Source organism: Erinaceus europaeus, unplaced genomic scaffold, assembly GCF_950295315.1.
Source record: "Erinaceus europaeus unplaced genomic scaffold, mEriEur2.1 scaffold_686, whole genome shotgun sequence".
NCBI lineage: Eukaryota > Metazoa > Chordata > Mammalia > Eulipotyphla > Erinaceidae > Erinaceus > Erinaceus europaeus.
In genome coordinates, this window is record NW_026647940.1 from 27,677 (window position 1) to 49,744 (window position 22,068).

The following is a 22,068-nucleotide window of genomic DNA, read 5'->3' on the forward strand; positions in this document are numbered from 1 at the left end:
CGTAAGGCATGGAATGTCAATCCTTCACCCATATTATCAGGTGAGACCTTTCATTTCATAGGATTCTCTAATTCCATTCCAGGAGGTTCACTTCCTAACAGAATCGCAAAACCTAGATATAGACCAGGTCCTGTAAGATAGAGCATATGTTTACATGTATCCATAAATTAGGGCAAAATATACACCTGAAAGCAAAAATACACAATAGTCTGTACTGAGTCAGTATAAAGTTCATAATGAAACAGTGTCTACTTAGACTTAGATACCCTCCTCCCCTACTTCCTATTACAGTTCTCTCACTCATTCCAAAGCTAACCTCATCAAAGCAAGGACTGCAAAAGCTGAATAAGGACAAGAGACTGGCATACTTTAATGATGACTCTTTAGTCACTATCAGGCCACCCCACCAGTTGGGGCCCTATTCGGGGAGTCCCGAGATTCCCAAATAGACATGATGGGCCTAGGCCTCGAATAAATCCCTCTCTCCATTGTTACTGACCATTCCTATCAGGAACAACACAATAGACCCCTTTGTGGGCCCCCATAGGACCTTGCCCTCAACCTGGATCAACAATGGTAGAGAATGTTCCATCCTCCAAAGGGAGGATGGACAATATACTCTATGCTACACCTGAGGAAGATTGGTCCTGATATTGGGGCAGCTTGGAACGTTCCTACTTATGACCACAGAATGTAAGGTCAGATCTACAGGGATGCAGAGGTCACACAGGCTCCTAAATTGAATATGGGCCCCAAATTACATCAAATAGATGGGGTTTACAATCAACAATATTCACACACCTTTCCCATATTTGGAAGTTACTCTCTTTACTGACCCAGTTTTCTGGTCCTTCAGCCAGCCATGACATCATCTCCCCAGACAATAATTAGGATCCACCTGGATATCAGATTTCAGGCTCAGGGGGAAAAAGAAATAAACAAATAAACTAGTATAGCCACCAACCCTTGAAGTATAACTAAAATATGCCTATTAGTTATCTACAAAATGGAGACACCCAACTCTTCATCTGCACTATTCCAGCCTTTAGGTCCATGATTGGTCAACAATTTGTTTGGCTTTGTGTGTTAACTCTCTTTTCAGCCACCAAGTTCCAGATGCTAGCATGATGCTTACCAGACTTCCCTGGACACACAACCCCACCAATATGTCCTGGAGCTCCGATTCCCCAGAGCCCTTCCCCACTAGGGAAAGAGAAAGACAGGCTGGGAGTATGGATCAACCTGTCAATGCCCATGTTCAGTGGGGAAGCAATTATAGAAGCCAGACCTCCCACCTTCTGCATCCTACAATGACCTTGGGTCTATACTCCCAGAGGGATAAAGAATAGGAAAGCTATCAGGGGAGGGGATGGGATACAGAGTTCTGGTGGTGGGAATTGTGTGAAGTTGTACCCCTCTTATCCTATGGTTTGGTCAATGTTTCCTTCTTATAAATAAAAAATTAAATTAAACAAAGAAAAAAAAGTGGTCTCCAGGAGTGGTAGATTTGTAGTACAGGCTCTGAGGCCCATCTATAAACCTGGTGGTGGTGGGGGAAAGTAAGCAAGCAACATATCCCTCACTTATATGATGTCCTAGGTCTCATTGAGTGTACTGCATCAGGAAGATGTGTTTGAACACGTTGCAGGTCAAAATAATCTGGCAAACATAAATGAATCTCCAAAGTTTAGTTCCATCTAGGAATGAAGGTACATATATATAGTAAGTGTCTGGGACAAGTGAAATAGCTCTCTTGGATAGGTGCTGTGGTCTCTCTCTTTAAATAATAATAATAATAAAGTGTCTAATCTCAAAGACATTGTGTAACCAGCAGTTTTACATGTTCAATCTGACTTATATATCAATAAAAGGGAAGAATAATAGAAACATATGAAGAAGAGAAAGTAATTGGGAATAAGGGAATGGAAGAAGAAGTGCCTAATAAGTAGCAGAGAAAACAGAAATTCTTTGGGAGTCAAAGAAAGTAAAGATTACTAAATCAGAAACAGAATTTAAGCACACTGAAAATAGCTATAAGGCCTGGGTTGGCACAATTCGGTTTTACTTTTTCAATCTAAATGGTTCATCTGTTCCTGGTCATTCATGGTTGCTTAAAGACATGAGACTCTTGAGTTGGAGAGAGAAATATACTCAGCACAGCATAAAACATGTTCATTACTGTATCTGTGTCGATTCATATAAGGGCAACACAGTAGGAACAGAATGATGGTTGCATATATAGTTGACACTGAGCTTGAGGAAAGGATTATTAAACAGTAAGCAGGAAGCAAACCTGCTTTATTCTGGTTGACAATACCTCACCCTGTGTGGTTAGCTACTTCTAATTGCAAATATGATGACTCTTTTTCTAACCACTTTATATTAATTTTATTAGTGGTTTAATAATGGTTTATGAGATTCTAAGTGGTATAGTTGTACACCACCCCTAGCCCCAAAGTTCTGTGGTCCCCCTCCCAAACCCATCGCTTGGTCTACAACAACCACCATAGTCCTCACAAGTCATCAAAACAGTTACATCACTTTTCTGTTTTTAAAAACAAGTTCATGTGTTCCAATTCCATATTTTACACGAGTGAAACTACCTAGTAATTGTATTTCACTTCCTTACTTATTTTTTCACTAAGCATAATCATGTCTTGTTACATGCATTTTGTCCCAAAGGACACAATATCATCTTTTTTAAAAATAAATTTCATTTATTCATTTTTTCTTTTGTTGCCCTTGTTTATCATCATTGCTGTTGTTATTATTATTGTTATTGCAGTTGTTGTTGTTGGATAGGACAGAGAGAAATGGAGAGGGGAAGGGAAGACAGAGGGGGAGAGAAAGATAGACACCTGAGACTTGCTTCACAGCCTGTGAAGTGATCCCCCTGCAGGTGGGGAGCTGGGGGCTCCAACCAGGATCCTGATGCTGGTCGTGCACTTTCTGCCATGTGTTCTTAACCCACTGTGCCACCGCCCAGCTCCCCACAATATCATCTTTAGTTGTAGTATTCCACTGAACATAATGTCCTGCAACTTCTTCAGCCAGTCATTTATTGATGAGCATTTAGGTTGCTTCTACTCCTTAGCAATTGTGAATAAAGCAACAACAAACACAGGATGCATATGTCTCTTTACATTAATGGGTTTTTCATGCCTAGGAGTGGCACTGGTATTGCAGGACCATAAGGTATTTCCATCTTTATTTAAGGACTTTACTATTTACAAGAGGCTCCAGTAGTTTGCAATTCCAGCAACAGTGCAAGAGTTTCTTTTTCCCCACATTCTTGCTAACACTTATTATTTCCTGTTTTGTTGATATAGGTCATTCTCAAGGGTGTGCTGAGGCATCTCCTTGAGGTCTGAGTTTGCATTTTCCTAATGATAAGTGATCTGAAGCATTTTTAAAAATGTATCTGTAGGTCATCTATATAAATTCATTTTAAAACTGTCTATTCAAATCTTTTGTCTTCAGTTTAATTAGGGATTTTGTTATTGTTGAGCCATATGTCTTCTTTACAGATGTTTGATATCAATCCCTTGTCAGATGTGTGATGTGAAAAGATTTTCTCCTAATTGAGAAGTTGTCTTGTGGAATTTAAATGCTTTTTTTTTCCTTTTATTTATTGAGAACATTAATGCTTTAAACAGTAAAACACAGTAGTTTGTACATGTGTGACATTTCTCAGTTTCCTACATAACAATCTAACCCTCCCTAGAGTATAAAAGCCTTTCAGTTTACATAGTCTGATTTAACCAAGTTTTATTTTCAGCTGTCCATGGGGGTTAAGGTCCGGAAGTGCTTCACCAGTATTATTTTCTATGTATTTTATAGTTTCAGATCTAATATCCAGGCCTTTGATTCATTTTGAGTTTATGTATGTGATGTTAGTTGGGGTTCTAGAAATAATTTTCTTGTGGGACTCCTTTTAATAGTTTTTGCAAGGCTAGAATGATTGCTGAAGATTGCTTTAGTTTCTCTGGATTTAATAACACTTTAATTTCTCCCTCATATTTGAAGGATGATTTTGCAGGATAGTTTGTTCCTGGCTGGCAACTACTAACTTTTATACTTTGAAAATGTTTTTCCCCTCTCTCCCCTCTAGAATTTGTGATGAGAAATCTCTCCTGTCTCATTGACTCTACTTCTTAAAAATTGTCATTTGAATCTGACATTCATTCAGTGTGTCCATGTCAGTAATTGTTCAGAATTTTTGTTGTAGGATTCCTATTGCCTTACTGAGAGAAGCACTCAATTTCTGAATACATCTTCTGCTTTAAGTTAAAATTCTTAAAACTGTTATCACAGGGAATCAGGCAGTAGTGCAGTGGGTTAAATGCAGGTGGTGCAAAGCTCAAGGACTGGCATAAGGATCCCAGTTCGAGCCCCCTGCTCTCCAACTGCAGGGGAGTCGCCTCACAAGCGGTGTATTAGGTCTGCAGGTGTCATCTTTCTCTCCCCCTCTCTGTCTTCCCCTCCTCTCTCCATTCCTCTCTGTCCTATCCAACAACAATAATAACTAAAACAATAAAAAACAACAAGGGCAACAAAAGGGAATAAATATTTAAAAATTTTTATCACAATGAATCTTCTAAATTTTTTCTCCAGTAATTCTTCTAATTTTGTAAATTCCTAGGATCTTCCTACAGCCACTTATTATGTGGACTGAGACTTAATATTGTGCTGTTGCTACAATACTGTATTTCTTTTCTGATTGTATATTGCGATGAAGGCAGAGGGAGGTATTATCACTGTGGAACTGATAACTGAGAGGTTTAAGATACCTCTCAAATTTCTGTGGACTAGCTATGTAGCAGGTGTGTGTGTGTGTGTGTGTGTGTGTGTGTGTGTGTGTGTGTGTGTGTGTGTGTGTGTGTGTGTGTGTTCTCTACTTATTTGAAGGAGCACAGTTTACTGTCTCAGCCATAGCCCAGGCACAATTTCCCTTGGGGTGGGGACACACTGCTTAACTTCACCATCAAGTCTCAGTCAAATTAATTCTCTGCCACAGCAGTGAGTCTTTTTGAGCAATCTAGCACCCAATTTCCCTGAAGTCAGGAGTTAAGAGCCCAGAGATTCTCAGCTCTGTGGCAGCACAGTAAGCCACTGTATAGCTGCCAGGACAGTGCCACTGGCTAACAAGGATGCTTTCTTCTATCCTGGGTCTCTCTCCTGCTCTTTTGTTCTGCCTGTTGACCACACGCACATGCACCCACCTCTGGCTATATAAATTTTTCTAATTTTGCTGTGTTCCTTTGTTGGCTTTTTAGTTCTCTCTCTTTTTTTAAAATTTTTTTATTTTATTGATTTACTGGATAGTGACAGAGAGAAACTGAGAGAAGAGAGGGAGAGAGGCAGAGAGACACACCTGCAGCCCTGCTTCACCACGTGTGAAGCTTTCCCCCTGCAGGTGGGGACCGAGGGTTTGAACGTGGGTCCTTGTGCACTGGAATATGTGCACTCAACCAGGTGTGCCACCGTCTTGCCCCCATTTAGTTGTCTCTCTTTTGCTATTTTTGAGGAACTCTTATTCAAAGACTTTCTAAAATATATAATTTCAAATATACAGAGTTATTTTTACAAAAACAAATATAGTGCTGGGGGAGGGGCTGGGCAGTGGCTCACCAGGTTAAGTGCATGTAGTACCAAGCTCGAGGATCTTGATTTGAGGTCCCTGCTACCAACTGCAGTGGGTCCACTTCATGATTGAGAAGCAGGTCTGCAGGTGGTGTCTATCTTTCTCTCTTTCTCTAACTCCCCACCCCTCTCAATTTCTTTGTCTTGTCCAAAAAAAAAAAAAAAAAGATGACACAAAAGAGAAATGGCTGCCAGGAGCAGTGGATTCATAGTACGTTGCACTGACTATATCTCCACATAATTTTTCTCCTCAATTGTTTGTGGTATGATTATATATGCCATGACTTTTTACTGTAACAAGTATTTCCAATACAATTATGATTTCCAGTTTTTTTGTTTTTGTTTTTGTTTTTTCCTCCAAGGTTATTGCTGGGCTTGGTGCCTGCACCATGAATCCACCGCTCCTGGAGGCCATTTTTCCCCCTTTTGTTGCCCTTGTTGTTGTAGCCTCGTTGTGGCTATTATTATTATCACCATTGTTGATGTTGTTTGTTGTTGGACAGGACAGAGAGAAATAGAGAGAGGAGGGGAAGACAGAGAGGGGGAGAGAAAGACAGCCACCTGCAGACCTGCATCACCGCCTGTGAAGCGACTCCCCTACAGGTGGGGAGCTGGGGGCTGGAACCGGGATCTTTACTCCCATCCTTGCACCCCGCGCCACGTGCGCTCAACCCACTGCGCCACCGCCCGACCCCCTCCAGTTTTTTAAAGAGTCCTTTACTAACTAATGAGAAAGAGAAGAAGAGGAAGGGGAAGGAGGAGAAGGAGAAGATATTCTTACCTACTGCACTGACTAGTATCTCTAGTAAATAAAACATTTTGCTGATTTTTTTTTTTTTTGCCTCCAGGGTTATCGCTCGGACTCTATGCCTACACTATAAAGCCACTGCTCTTAGAGGCTACTTTTTCCCTTTTGTTGCCCTTGTTATCACTGCTGTTGTTGGATAGGACAGAGAAATTGAGAGAGGAGGGTAAGACAAAGAGGGAGAGAGGAGGATGGACACCTGCTGACTTGCTTCACCAGTCCCCCCCTGCAGGTGGGGAGTTGGAGGCTCTAACTGGGAACCTTACGCCAGTCCTTGTGCTTTACGCCATGTGTGCTTAACCCACTGCACCACTGCCCAGCCTCCCTGAATTTCTCTTTACTCTGCTTGCTTAGGGTTTAATGTGTTCTTTTACTACCTTAAAGCAATAGCCATATTATTAACTTGAAGCCTTTTTTCCTAATACTACTTTCTCTCTGACTTCTGCTTTAGCTGCAACCTGTACAATTTAATAAATTAAAATAGTCTCAATTTGGTTCGTTTTCCAGTTACCACTGGACTTCCTAGAAAATCACTGGGCTATTTAAATGTTGCCAAATTTCTAAATGTTTGGGGATTTTGCAAAATTTTTGTTATTGATTCAAATTTAATTTCACTATGGTTCAAAAACATGCAATTTGTAGAACATGATTTTTTTTAATTAGGGTTTTTTTTTTACCTAATGTGCTCTAATTGGGTGAATGGTTTATATTCATTTGAAAATAATATATATTCAACTGTTGTTGGATGTGGTGCTTCATAAATGTTAAGTGATATTCAGATTAAGTAGTTCAGGTCTTCTAAGTCCTTAATAATTCTCTGTCTTGCTCCAACTCTAACTATGAGTTTGTCTACTTCTCCCTTTAGTTTGACCAATGTTTTCTTCATACATTCAGAGGTCCTTATTTGGACCATGGTCCTTGCATAGTGTCCATTATCAATAATAATATTCTTTGTTCTGAAGTTTACTTCATTTAATATTGATACTCCAGTTTTCTTTAGGTCAGTGTTTTCATTGCTTATTTTTTTTCTATTTTTATTTTAATCTTCCATATCTTTATAAATTGATTTTCCCATAGACAGCATATAATCAAATCTTTCATCAACCTAATCACCTTAATTTCATTCTCTTGTGTGTAGTTAGCCCATTCACCTGTCATTAGAATCACACAATTGATGTGGTATTTATGTGGTTGTTTAATCATCTACCACATGCAACTAGGGAAATGGCTTGGTGTGTATAATCCAGGTCTTGCATACTTGAAACCTCAGGTTTGTCCCCTGGCATTGTATTACAGGAAAAATAAACAGAAAGCATGGTAAGTTCAAAAGTAAACCCTGCTAAATTAGTTCCGAACATCAAGATTCGTGTGTACAAAATATGTTCATTTTCATGTGGCTAATGCTCTACAACATGAAAAATAACTGGGCTGTAGGGAAAGTCATGATGTATTTTTCTCTGCTTTTCTATGCAAAAATGTGTCTTGACTTTTCTGACAACCAGTATAGACTGGATACTACTTTATAATAACTGTTTTTCCCCTTCTTATTAGGAGAATTAATGGTTTACAGTAAGTACCGCTGGTGACAACATGGGTAAAATTTCTTGTCTTACCATGATAGGTGTCTGTAAAACACTTGTTTAATAAGCCTTTGGGGGAGAAAATGTTTTTATCCACTATGTTAATGCCCAAGTGCTAGCATACTAACTACTGCTTTTAATAAGCTGATGAATATGTAGAAATCCAAACATCAGAACCAATAATAAAAAAATTTTACTCTGGTCAGTCATATTTATTTCTATTCTCAATGCTAAATGAACATAACAAATTCCTATTTTCTCCACTTGCACAACTCAAGTCTATTTCAATTTAATTCATAATGCATGCATAAGTTATGAATGAATACAGATATGAAACATCATGCATATATCAATTCCAGTGACAGCTCACATGTCAATTCAGAAATATGCTTCAAGAAATATCACTTGAAAAGATGTAAGGATTTTTGACATGAAGTGTGCTCTATGGAACCTCAAAAATCCTAAACTGTCTTCCTAGAATTATTGTGATTAAAGACACAAACACTAGGTCAGTAAAATAGCTCACTTGGATTGTGTGCTGCTTTGGCATGTATATGACCCAGTGGCCACTGCAATAAAGGGAGGAAGTGTAGTAGCTTCTTTCCCTCTCTCTCTGCCTCTCTGTCTCACTCTATCTGAAAAAGTCAGTCTGGTGGGGTGAAGCCCTGGAGACGACAAAAAATAAAATAAAATAAAATAAAAACCATACATGAATTTAAAAGCTGACTATCAGCTGTTGATACTATGGCTTAACTTAATATATAGGCTTGATTTCAAATAGGAAAATTTAATCATAAGATGAATCTAAGATTAACATTCTAACCTTTACATTATTTTCTATATTACTTAGGAAAAAATACCTATACTTTATTAAGAATATAAATAAGGAGTTCACTTTTAGTTCTGGTAAAATAAAAAGGGGGGGCCAAAATTGGTAAAAAATATATATATATATCATGGTCCGGGAGGTGGTGCAATGGATAAAGCATTGGACTCTCAAGAATGAGGTCCTGAGTTCAATCCCATATACCAGAGTGATGCCTGATTCTTTCTCTTTCTCCTCCTATCTTTTTCATTAATAAATAAATAAATAAAATCTTTTTTAAAATTATATATTTCATTGAAATAACATCATTAAGAGAATTCATAACTGTCAAGGCTAGGGAGCAAACTCATGACTCTAATTTCAGTGCTTTTTATTATGCACACAACTACCTACCCAGAGCAGCAGGGTAAGCTTGCATATATAATGAGTTTTCTTTGTCAGATAAATGACCCAGGTTTGAGCCTACCCCAAGGAAGAAGCTTCAGGACTGTGGTGTCTTTCTGCCTCCTTATATCTGGAGGAAAAACAAGTGAAGCTGCAGAGGTGACAAAAACAAACAGAACCTGGGGTCAGGCAGTGGTGCACCTGTTTAAACACAACGTTACAGTGTGCAAGGACCCAGGTTCAAGTCCCCGTCCCCACCTTCAGGGGGAAAGTTTCACAAGTGTTGAAGTAGGGCTGCTGGTGTCTCTCCCTCTCTACCGCCTCCTCCCTTCTCAATTTCTCTGTCTCTAATAAATAAAAAAGAAAATATTAAAAAAACAGAACCCTCCCCACCTATCAAGTGTCAACTGATTTAACTGATACACAGAGGCAAATTTATTTTATTTGCATTACTCAAGACAAATTTATCTTCTATTCTTCAAGCTCATAAATATTTCAGCAAAAAAAAAAAACAAACACAAAACAAATCACAATAATCAGATTCTAAAAGAATGAGTTATTTTCCTGCAGAGTGCATATATCACTTTATATATGAAAAAAAAACAAGTCAACTGTTATTTAAATCATTCAGTAAAATAATAATCAAAAACTTAAAAATGTTAAGCAGACTAAAAGTAAATGATAATAAAAAGTCTTCTCTGGCCCTAAAGGAAAGGCATCTCCACATACTCCACCATGTACTCCACTTGCATAGTGGTGCATGTCCAGGGAGATCACATCCCGGCTCTCCAAGATCGAAGGGAAAAAAAAAATGGCTAAAGGAGTGTGCCTATATAAAACAAATCAAATCACTCTTCACTTTTTTTGGTAATAACCAATGAATTATAGACGATACAAAAGCTAAAAGGAAATGAATTAGATTCCTTTTGAAAGGGAACAAATAGCCTAAAAGTATTTTCTAATAAGAAGTCAGCTTATCACTTAATTTTAAACCTAAATTACTGTAAATGCTGAAATAAAGCCATTTTGGCTTACAACAAAACATTTCATTTAAATACAGAACCTATTATTAAGAAAATATGGGAGGGGGAGTATAGTGGTTATGAAAAACAGACTCTCATGCCTGAGGCTCAGAGGTCCCAGGTTCAATCTCCAGAACCACCATAAACCAGAGCTGAGCAGTGCTCTGGTAATAATAATAAAAAATAAAATATTATGATTACCAAGCTATTTCCTGAGCAAGAAAGACCATTAGCTAGTACTTAACATAATTACTGTTTTCCAAAATATCCATAGCTTGGTTGGTTTATGGGTAAGGTTTTATGTTTAATATAAGAAAAAATATTCATAGATATAAGGGTATTTTAGAACAAAACTTTCAACTCATTTGCAATTCATTACACATTTGCATTTAGTCAACAGCAATACAATGCTTTTAGGAAAAGACAAAATTTTAAGTAACAACTCTCACTTTATTTTTTGTTTAAAAAAAAATTGACTTATCTCTACATTTTGTTACCTTAAAAATATGGGCAGTATTTACTAGCTGTATGACCTTGAACATAGTAGTAACTTCTTAGTCTTCCTGTCTGTTTTAAAATAATCATTTATTTTATAAAAGCTGAGATTAGAGAACATATAGTACTTGCACAGTGCCTACCACATTAGACATATTCATTAAATTGCAACCATCACTGTAAGATTGCAGACACCCTTTAAAAAGAAGTTAGAAATATAAACATGAAAATACCAGAAGCTGATAAACACCTCTAGTCCTATTGTATTCACCCACCAAAGACAGTTTAAAGTAATCAAGAAAATTTCCTCACTAACACTGTAGCATTCCAAAATGATAACCAATGTTTCAAATGACCCTCAAGCCACAGTAAAAGAGAATCTTTTGTCCACAGGCAGCTAAACTACAGATGACCTCACCAATGTGTCCCAGAACCTAACCCCTCCAGAGCCCTACCCCACTAGGGAAAGACAGAAATAGGCTGAGGGTGGGAGTTGGGCAGTAGCTCAGCGGGTTAAGCGCAAGTGGCATGAAGCGCAAGGACCAGCGTAAGGATCCCAGTTCGAGCCCCCAGCTCCCCACCTACAGGGGGTCGCTTCACAAGCGATGAAGCAGGTCTGAGGTGTCTATTTTTCTCTCCCCCTCTCTCCATTTCTTTCTGTCCTATCCAACAATGACAACATTAACAATAACAATAATAACTACAATAATAAAACAAGGGCAACAAAAGGGAAAATAAAAAAAAATAGGCCGAGGGTATGGCTTGACCTGCTAACATCCACATCCAGTAAATAAGTAATTACAGAAGCCAGACTTTCTGCACCTCCAAAAGAATTTTGGTACATACACCCAGAGGGATAAAGCAGATTCATTTCCAATGGAGGGGATGGGACATGGAACTCTGGTGGTAGGAACTTTATGAACTTGTACCCTTATTATCCTACAATCTTGTTAATCACTATTAAATCATTAATTAAAAAAATTAGAGAAAGAGAATCTTTTGGCTTGAGTACCTGGAGAACTTAAGGATCCCTATAATATAGAAAAATATGTACATATTTTTTCCCCACTAGGGTTATCACTGGGAAGGGAAATTAAGTGGAGAGGGGGTGACAGAGAGGGAGAAAGGCAGACACCTAAAGCTCTGCTTCACTTCTCCTGAAACTTCTCCCCTGCAGGTGAGGAACAGGGACTTAAACCTACACAAGGGTCCCCCAGTTCAAGTTTCCTGCTCCCTACTTGCAGGGGGTTCGCTTCACAATGAAGCAGGTCTGCAGGTGTCTTTCTCTTCCCTCTCTATCTCCCTCTGCTCTTTCAATTTCTCTATGTCCTAGCCAATAAAAAAAACCAAATAAAAAATATGGAAAAAATGGCAGCCAGGAGCAGTAGATTGGTGGTACAGGCACCAAACCCCAGCGATAATTCTGGAAGAAAAAAAAAAAAAACATGAAAAGAAATACCGATGAGTCTAAAATTATTTATGCAAAGAACTAAAAACTTAAATGTTTATATACCAAGGTATGAAGATATTTATCTGGATGAGAACATATAAATATATATAAAAGTTTAAATGGTTAAATCAAAATTATAAATTATAAATGAAATCTGAATATGCAGATTTTCAAATGCACTGATTCTTATACTGGATTTCATGAAATATTTTTTATATTTACTTATTTATTTTCCCTTTTGTTACCCTGTTTTTTATTATTGTTGTAGTTATTGTTATTGATGTCATAGTTGTTAGATAGGACAGAAAGAAATGGAAAGAGGAGGGGAAGACAGAGAAGGGGAGAGAAAGACAAGACACTTGCAAACCTGCTTCACAGCTTGTGCAGCGACGCCCCTGCAATGACACCCCTGCAATGCGGAGCCAGGGGCTCGAACTGGGAATCCTTTGTTGGTCCTTGCGCTTCGCACCACCTGCGCTTAACCCACTGCGCTATTGCCCAACTCCTGGATTACATTAAATTTAAGGTCCAGATTTAAAATAGAAAAGTAAAACCAGAGTCATGCAAAAGATGTAAACTTTATCCTAGAGTATCCATGTTCATCTGTCAAAGAAGAAAAACAAAACATGGGCTAGACATTAAATATAAAAAATGCCACATATATTGCATGGGAAATCTGAATACTGGCAAAGGTCTTCATTCTGCTGATCTAATAAAACCAGATACCTACAAGCTTCTCTATATGTTTTTAAAAAGTCACCTTCCCCCTACTGATTTAACAATTGCATTTACTCCCAAGTGGGATAAAAAAAAGTGAACCTTTTTTTAGAACAGCTGTGGTCTATTAAAACAGATCCAAGGCCGCAGCGGGTTAAGTGCAGGTGGCACAAAGCACAAGGACCGGCGTAAGGATCCTGGTTCAAGCCCCAGGCTCTCCACCTGCAGGGGAGTCGCTTCACAGGCGGTGAAGCAGGTCTGCAGGTGTCTATCGTTCTCTCCCCCTCTGTCTTCCCCTCCTCTCTCCCTCTGTCCTATCCAACAATGACAATAATAACTACAACAATAAAAAAAGGGCAACAAAAGGTAATAAATAAATAACTATTTTTAAAAAACAGAATCAAGGACTTCAAAGGAGGATGTAGGAGGAGGCTGGAAGGACACTGGGGTCTCAATACACCATGGTAGAGGGAGATGTCAGACTGTGATGGGTGTGGAGTGCAAACTTCTATCATGAGAGTAAGAAACTAGGCTACGCACATGTGACATGTGACACAGCTTATAAATCATTATTCAATCAATAAACAATTTTTAAATCTGTGTTTATTCACTTCATCTGTAATTTTGCATATCAGAAATATATATAAGTAATCTTTATAAAGAGAGCTGCGTCTCTATATCTGGATGTTACATGGTACTCAAATTTACCATTGAAAAACTGGCCAATCTAGATCCTAGAAACTATTTTTTACAGTTTGGGAAGGGACAAATGTTTTTCATTGACTACAAATCTTTTTTAAAAGAGATTTTATTTATTTTTTAATGAGAAAGCTAGGAAGAGAGATAGAAAGAACCAGATACCACTCTGGTACATGTACTGCCAGGGATTGAACTTGGAACCTCATGGTTGAGAATCCAATGCTTTATCCATTGCACCACCTCCTGGACTACATTTTATTACAAATTTTAAACTTAAATCCTGGCATTACAGATTCTAAAAGATATGGTTTAAAACAAAGAGAAAAGCCTCCCAGGGGTGGGGTTAGGTAGCATAATTGTTATGCAAAGAGACTGGGGAGGGGAGCCTCACTGCCTCCAAACAGAACTCTAGATTTTATCCTTATAGACATTTCTTTTTGCCTCCAGGGTTATCACTGGGGCTCAGTGCCTTGCACTAAGAATCCACTGCTCCTGGAGGCTATTTTTTCCCTTTTGTTGCCCTTGTTGTTTACTGTTGGTGGTGTTGTTATAGCTGTCTTCGTTGTTGGATAAGACAGAGAGAAATTGAGAGAGGAGGGAAAAACAGAGAGGGGGAGAGAAAGATAGACACCTGTAGACCTGCTTCACTGCGTGTGAAGCAACCCTCTGGCAGGTGGGGAGCTGGGAGCTCAAACGGAGATCCTTACACCAGTGTTTGTGCTTCGCACCAAGTGCACTTAACCTGCTGCGCTACCGCCCGGCCCCACTTAGAGACATTTTTATATAGAAGAATTACATAAAGTTATTTAAACAAACAAATAGTATACTATCACCATTATTTTCAAACCCTGAGAATGGGTGGGGGAGCAAAGAAAAACAAAAAAGTAAAATAGAATATTTTATCCAACTTAGGATAAAAAATTTTAAACTGGAAATATGTGAGAGTGTTCTTTAGACACCTACCATGGAAAGATGAGAAACTAAACCCATGTGTCAACAACTGTACTGTAAACCACTAACCCCACAAAAGATTATTTAAAATAAAAATGTATCTATGTATTAAGGCAATGGGAGATAGCTTTCCCAGCAGGGCACAGAGCTTGCCATCCATTTGGTCTGGGTTTGAGCTCTAGCACTACATGAGAATGCCACCATACCAGGTAAGTTTCAGTGTTGTGGTGGTGTCCTTCCTTTCCTCTCTGTCTGTCTAACTAGAGAAAAAAAAACTGAAAAAGTCAACTTTGGAGCAATGAAATTGCACATGTGAGGTCTGCACTGCAAGAAAGAAAATAAACTGTTAATGTAAGGGGGGAAATGTAGACAGGATGCAGACTAACTACATTGCATAACTTTCAATAGCTAATGTCATATATATATATATAAATTTTTTTTTAGTATTATAAGACAAAGAAGAACTGACTTCATGGATAGAGAAAACATCATAGTTTGTGTGGTGGTTTCTTTTGCTGTGAAGAAACTTTTTAATTTGATGTAGTCCTATATGGACAGAATAGTCACCAAATAAGAGATTCAAAGAGTCAACAGACATGAAGAAATGCAGTCACTGGTTATCAGAGAAATGCAAATAAATACAATGATGAGCTACCACTTCACTTCTGTGAGAATGTCATACACCAGAAAGGATAGTAACAACAAATATTGGAGAGGTGGCTGGGGAAAGGAACCCTCTTGCACTGCTGGTGGGAATGTAAATTGATCCAAGTCCTGTGGAGAGCAGTCTGGAGAACTCTCAGAGGGCTGGAAATGGACCTACTCTAAGGTCCAGCAATTTCTCTCCTAAGAAAAAAAACGCATCCAAACAAAGTTGTGTAAACTTATGTTCACAGCAGCATATTTGTAATAGCTCAAACTTGGAAACAACCTAGGTGAGAATAGCTAAGAAAGTTGTGGTATACATTCACAATGGAATACTACTCAGATACTCAGAATGATGAAGTCACCTTCTTTACCTCATCTTGGATGGAGCTTGAAGGAATCATGTTAAGTGAGATACGATAGAAAGAGAAGGATGAATATGGGATAACCTCACTCATGAGCAGAACTTAAGAAACAAGAACAGAAAGGGGAAACACAAAGTAAATGTGGACTGGTTTGGTGTATTACACCAAAGCAAAGGACTCCGGGGAAGAAGGACAGGGAGATGGGTTGGGGGGAGGGGCGGTGTACTTTCAGGTTCAGGTACATGATGATGAAAAAAAAAAGATACAATACCCTAAGATGGAACCCTAATCTGAGAAGACTACTATCCTTGTAAGAGAAAAAAATATTAGATCTCTCTCTCCTCTCTCTCCCTCTCTCTCTCTCCATCTCCTAAGCCAAAGCCATGCAAGGAAACAGTAAGAATATATCCATCAACAATATATCCATCAACAAGTCAGAAATAGAGGCTTTAATAGAAACCAATCCTGATAACACCATTACATTGATTTTTAAAAATTTTCATTAAGTTGCCCTGTCTGTCAGAGATAGTCTAAGTAAATGAATACAAATTGGGAAAGATCTGGGTGCTTTGTAAGAACTGCTTAAAGTCATATGCTCAGATACAGAGAACAATGAAAATACTGCATAAAGGACTTCACAGAAATGGCAGAGAAACTGAGATTATCTGATACAGACGTTTTAAGCTGATTGTTACTAGTTTTGTATTTGTGTAGGGGCAGTTTTTGTTCTCAGTGACTGGGAGTTGCCAAAATGTAGTGACTAGGATATATGACATATCTCCCATCTCTGAAGGCAAAAAAAACAGCCCCACATCAAACAAACACTTCACAAATGTTAAAAGTGCCCTATTCTGAAACAGTAGCTAACGTGTAGGTTGTTTATACAGGGGACTGAAAAGCTGTAGGCTGTGTGGATGTATGTATAGAGTTCCTACACCACTAAGGATAGTATTGAGGTAATTTTGGTGAACCATCAAATATGTGTTGTGGCTTCCGTGCAAGAAATAGCACTGGCTACTTTGAAACACTCCCAGATAAATCAGATACCAATCCTAGGTCTAAAAATCCAGTCACCTTTCACTGGGCCTAAGGTACCACCTGTTACAAGATGCAACATTTTATGTACTAAGAGAATTATATCAAGTAATTTAAAACATCAACTGTAAAATACTAATCCTAATTCCAGAGGTACTAAAAACTGATAAAGATATACCATATTAAATGAAAAGTTGAAAATTTTGACTTCCAGACAAAATGTCAGCAGAATGACGCCCTTTTGCTTCTACTGTCACCAACAATATAGAAACTACACCATACAGGGAGCCAGGAGGTGGCGCCCACGGTTCAGTGCACGTTACCATATGCAAGGACCTGGCACAAGCCCCCAGTCCCATCTACATGGAGAAAGCTTCACAAATGGTGAAGTAATGCTGCAGCTCTCACTCGCTCTCTCTCAACCTCTCTGTCTGTCCTTCCTTTCCATCTGAGTTTGTCTCTATCCAATAAATAAGGAAAGAAAATATTAAAAATAAAATCTTTTAAAAAATTACACCATACACAGAAAACAAGTATAGAAATAAGCTTGGCTGGGGCCCTAATTGGGGAGCCCTGAGATTCCCAAACAGACATGATGGGCCTAGACCTTGAATAAACCCCTCTCTCCATTGTTCTCGGTCATTTCTATCAGGAACAACACAACAGACCCCTTTGTGGGCCCCCATAGGACCCTGCCCTCAACTTGGATCAACAACGGTAGAGAATGTTCCATCCTCCAAAGGGAGGATGGACAATATACTCTATGCTACACCTGAGGAAGATGGGTCCTGATATTGGGGCAGCTTGGAATGTTCCACTTATGACCACAGAATGTGAGCTCAGATCTACAGGGATGCAGAGGTCACAAAGGCTCCTAAAATTGAATATGGGCCCCAAATCACATCAAATTGATGGGGTTTACAATCAACAATATTTATACACTTTTTCCATATTTGGGAGCTACTACTCTCTTCCCTGATCCAGCTTTCTGGTCCTTTTTCCAGCCAAGACACCATCTCCCCAGACAATAATTAGGATCCACCTACATATCAGTTTTCAGGCTCAGGCAAAAACAAACAGGCTGGGAGTATGGATCAACCTGTCAAGGCCCATGTTCAGCAGGGAAGCAATTATAGAAACCAGACCTTTCACCTTTTGCATCCCACAATGAACTTTGGTCCATAGTCCCAGAGGGATAAAGAATAGGAAAGCTATCAGGAAAGGGGATGGGATACAGAGTTCTGGTGGTGGGAATTATGTGACGTTGTACCCCTCTTATCCTATGCTTTAGTCAATGTTTCCTTTTTATAAATAAAAAAAACTGAAAGAAAAGAAAGAAAGAAAGAAAGAAAGAAAGAAAGAAAGAAAGAAAGAAAAAAAGAATGAATCTTGGAGCACCTTCATGTTAAATATCAAGATCAAGCAAAGATCCCTAAACTCCTGGGTTCCTAGGAACAAACCCAAAATAGATATCCTAGCCTCTTTTTAACCTACTCCTTGGTCCCTGTTTATTAAACATTTTGTCTTGCTTTTCATCTTACTGTCTTTTAGCCATCAAGTTACAGATGCTCCTATGATCTTAACTTGACCTCCCTATGCAGATGACCTTGTCATGTCTCAAAACCTCACCTCTCTAGAGCTCTACCCTACTTGGGAAAGAAAGAGACAGGCTGGGAATATGGACCCACCAGCCAATGCCCATGTTCAACAGAAAAACAATTACAGAAGTCAGAACTTGTTCCTTCTGCACTCCAAAAAGAATTTTGGTCCATACTCCCAGAGGGGGAAATACTAATGAAAGATGACCAGAGGGCTATGAACCTCTGGTCTGGAACCTGGACTTTTGGGACATGGAACCTTTGTTTTTGCACTAACACTGAGGGGAGAGATATTGATAAACACCTGAGGAAGTCAGGTGCTGTTTCACTTATCTGAGAGGAAAGAGGAGAAAGGAAAGACAACTATGGGCTGATCTCATTCATAGATGGAATATAAAGAACTGAAACACATGAACTAGAAAAAATACATACATATATGTGTAGATATAGGCAACCCATAACTATGATCTTGGTCGTTACCCTGGGAACTAGGGGGCACACAGAACTTTGGTGGTGGGAGTAGTATGAAATTCTACCCCTATTGTCTATGCTTGCAAATCATGATTAAATCACTCATAATAAGTAAAATTTAAAAAATAGTGGTCTGGGGGGTCGGGCGGTGGCGCAGTGGGTTAAGCGCATGTGGTGCAAAGTGCAGGGACCGGCGTTAAGGATCCTGGTTCGAGCCCCTGGCTCCCCACCTGCAGGGGAATCGCTTCACAGGCAGTAAAGCAGGTCTGCAGGTGTCTATCTTTCTCTCCCCTTCTCTGTCTTCCCCTCCTCTCTCCATTTCTCTCTGTCCTATCCAACAACGAATTGCGTCAACAAGGGCAATAATAATAACCACAACCAAGCTACAACAAGGGCAACAAAATGGGAGAAAAATGCCTCCAGGAGCGGTGGATTCATGTTGCAGGCACCAAGCCCAGCAATAACCCTGGAGGAGGAAAAGAAGAAAAAAAAAATAGTGGTCTGGGTCATGGTGCAGTGGTTTAGGCACTGGATTCTCAACCATGAGGTTCCAAGTTCAATCCCCAACAGCACATGTACCAGAGTGATGTCTGGTTCTTTCTCTCTGTCTGCATATCTTTCTCATAAATAAATTCTTTGTATTGCTATGGAAGCCACCTGCCCTAATGGGTTCTCAACACTGCCAATCACAGCCCAGAAACAACAGAATCTAAGTAAGAGGCTAGTCTTTCAGGAATAACATGAAACAGATTTGTATTAGATTGGTGACAGTGGGGAAAATGTATTGCATCGCTATTAGAGGAACCCATAGAAAAAAAAAGAAATAGGGAGTCGGCGGTAGCACAGCGGGTTAAGCACATGTGGCAGGAAGCACAAGGACGGCGTAGGGATCCCGGTTCGAGCCCCCGGCTCCCCACCTGCAGGGGAGTCGCTTCACAGACAGTGAAATAGGTCTGCAGGTGTCTATCTTTCTCTCCCCCCTGTCTTCCCCTCCTCTCTCCATTTCTCTCTGTCCTGTCCAACAATGACAGCATCAATAACAACAATAACTACAACAATAAAAAAAAAAGGGCAACGAAATGGAAAATGAATAAATAAATATTTTTTTAAAAAAAGAAATAGGGAGTCCGGCGGTAGCACAGAGGGTTAAGCACAGGTGGGAAAAGGCACAAGGATTGGCGTAAGGATCCCAGTTGGAGGCCCCAGCTCCCCACCTGCAGGATAGTCAATTCACAAACGGTGAAGCAGGTCTGCAGGTGTCTATCTTTCTCTCCCCCTCTCTGTCTTCCCCATCTCTCTCCATTTCTCTCTGTCTTATCCAACAATAATGACATCAATAACAACAATAAAAACTACAACAAAAAAACAAGGGCAACAAAAGGGAATAAATAAATATTAAAAAAAAGAATGGTTTAAGGAGCAAGATAACACGCTTTAACAAAGCAAATGCATTCTAAAATATCAGTGCACAATCACGTAGTATCTGACAATCACCTAAAGATGGGGAAAATGAAGTTTATTTCTGGAAAAAAAAAGAAATGAATATATATAAAGATATTTAAGCTCCAAAGAAGGAAAGAGATGTTATCACGTGGGGTAGGTAGTTTTTGAAGTAAATACACATTAAAGCATTTGTTTTATTGCAAGTGATTATTTTCAGATTTTACAATAATCATATGCTGATCATCATCACTGCTAATTTTACACTAAAAATTTACAGCAAGAAAGTAAAACATACTGAAGGTTAAAAACATGCTCAAGATCATATAAAAATACAAATCATAAAGCAAGTCATTAATTTCTAGTCTGGCACTAAATACCATTAAAACATGCCCTGTGTGTGTGGTGTGTGCCACAAACCTATCAGCCACGCATTTGAAATCAGTACCTGAGTATAACCAAAGGGATCTGATTTAACTACAGAGAGAATGAATGTTTAATTCCTAAGTAAACATTCAGACATTTAGTTCAACCCAAGAAAAACAGTAGCTACTTTATAGCACAGACACTTTACTCAAAACACTTGCAAAGGAATCAACATCTGATAGTGAAGACACAGGTTACCAAGCAAATAGCATACAATGTGCATGTGCAGCCTATCTAAATTAGGCAAAGTGAGAAAGCTGATATCAAAGTAGCATGATAACAGTTCCTCAAAACATGTTCAGTGCTACTTTATGGTTGTTTTTGCATGAGAAAATTCCCTCACATCAAAAAGGAGTCCACATAACTTTTGAAAATGTCAATATACAATGATCCTATAGTTAAATTTAATGTAGTTAAGAAAAGTTTTGGAAAATGTGAAATACCTCAGTCTGACCTTCATGGGCACTGGTCTCATGAGTTACCCGAATAGCCTGTAATAAAAAAAAAAAAAAGTATTAATAGAAAAAAAAAAACTATTAATTTTTGCTAATGAAGACAACACTGAAATTCCACATCAAAATCCTTGTTAAGAAGCAACAAATTGAAGGAAATATTTTTTAATTTTAATTTAATTTTTAATTTAGTTTAATACTAGATACTTAAGAATAACTTATGAGTACCCAAAGAAATTGTTCTATTTTCCAACCTACAAATCTCTGAATGTTGATGAAACTAAGCATCTGATTATTTGTAATTTTAGGATGTAAGTGGAAGTAATTTAACTTATTTAATTGCTAGAACTAATATTTAACACTTATTCAAAAGAGATCAGAGTAAAGTAAGCATCTCACTGACTGATAAGAACTGAAGAAGCTTTTCTCCAGGTTGCATGCTCCTATGCAGCTCTGGTTGTGCTATGCTTAATCATGCAGCTTCAGTCAGCAGTACAGAAGTATGGCGCAAAAAGCATGCATTTTTGAAAAGCTAGAGATTTTAGTATCCTGAACTTCCACTTAAGACAAATGGTCTTATAATAATTCATTGTTATTAGCAAAGGTGAAGAGAAACGAGCAAAGTTGTACATTAGTGTGTACTATGAATGGCAATGTGGCAGTAAGTAAGCCTCAACAACATGCAAACTCATCTAGCCATTTTTCTCCTAGGAGTTTACAAATACACACACAACTGTACATATCTGTATATGACGAAGATATCTGCTGTTATTTAGCTACAATGAAGTATCACGTAGTATTGTTTAAAGTAATGAAAAAGGAAAATATTAACTCTATAACAATTATTAACTAGCTAACTAAAATATTACATAATGATACAGCAATTAAATGATATCAGCTATATACTTACTGGTACATATACATTTGTAGTAAGGAGAAAAGCAAATTATAAAACAGTATTACACTATGATCAAAATTTTGTTTTAAAAAACTCTGTATATATACATACACTCCCTATAAAAAGCAGTGGTTGCTACCTCTTTTTGGTAGGGTTGTCAGAGGTT

At 38.5% G+C, this 22,068-nt stretch overlaps 1 protein-coding gene across 2 annotated transcripts in view; it reads right to left on the reverse strand.

Moving 5' to 3' along the window:
• The window catches only part of UCHL3 (ubiquitin C-terminal hydrolase L3), a 46,517-nt gene that overhangs the window by 18,801 nt on the left and 5,648 nt on the right, over positions 1-22,068 (reverse strand). For both annotated transcript variants that reach the window (XM_060184536.1, XM_060184535.1), the window contains exon 4: positions 20,996-21,043. In XM_060184536.1, the coding sequence (XP_060040519.1) occupies positions 20,996-21,043 (48 nt within the window). The remainder of the gene's footprint in view (positions 1-20,995; positions 21,044-22,068) is intronic.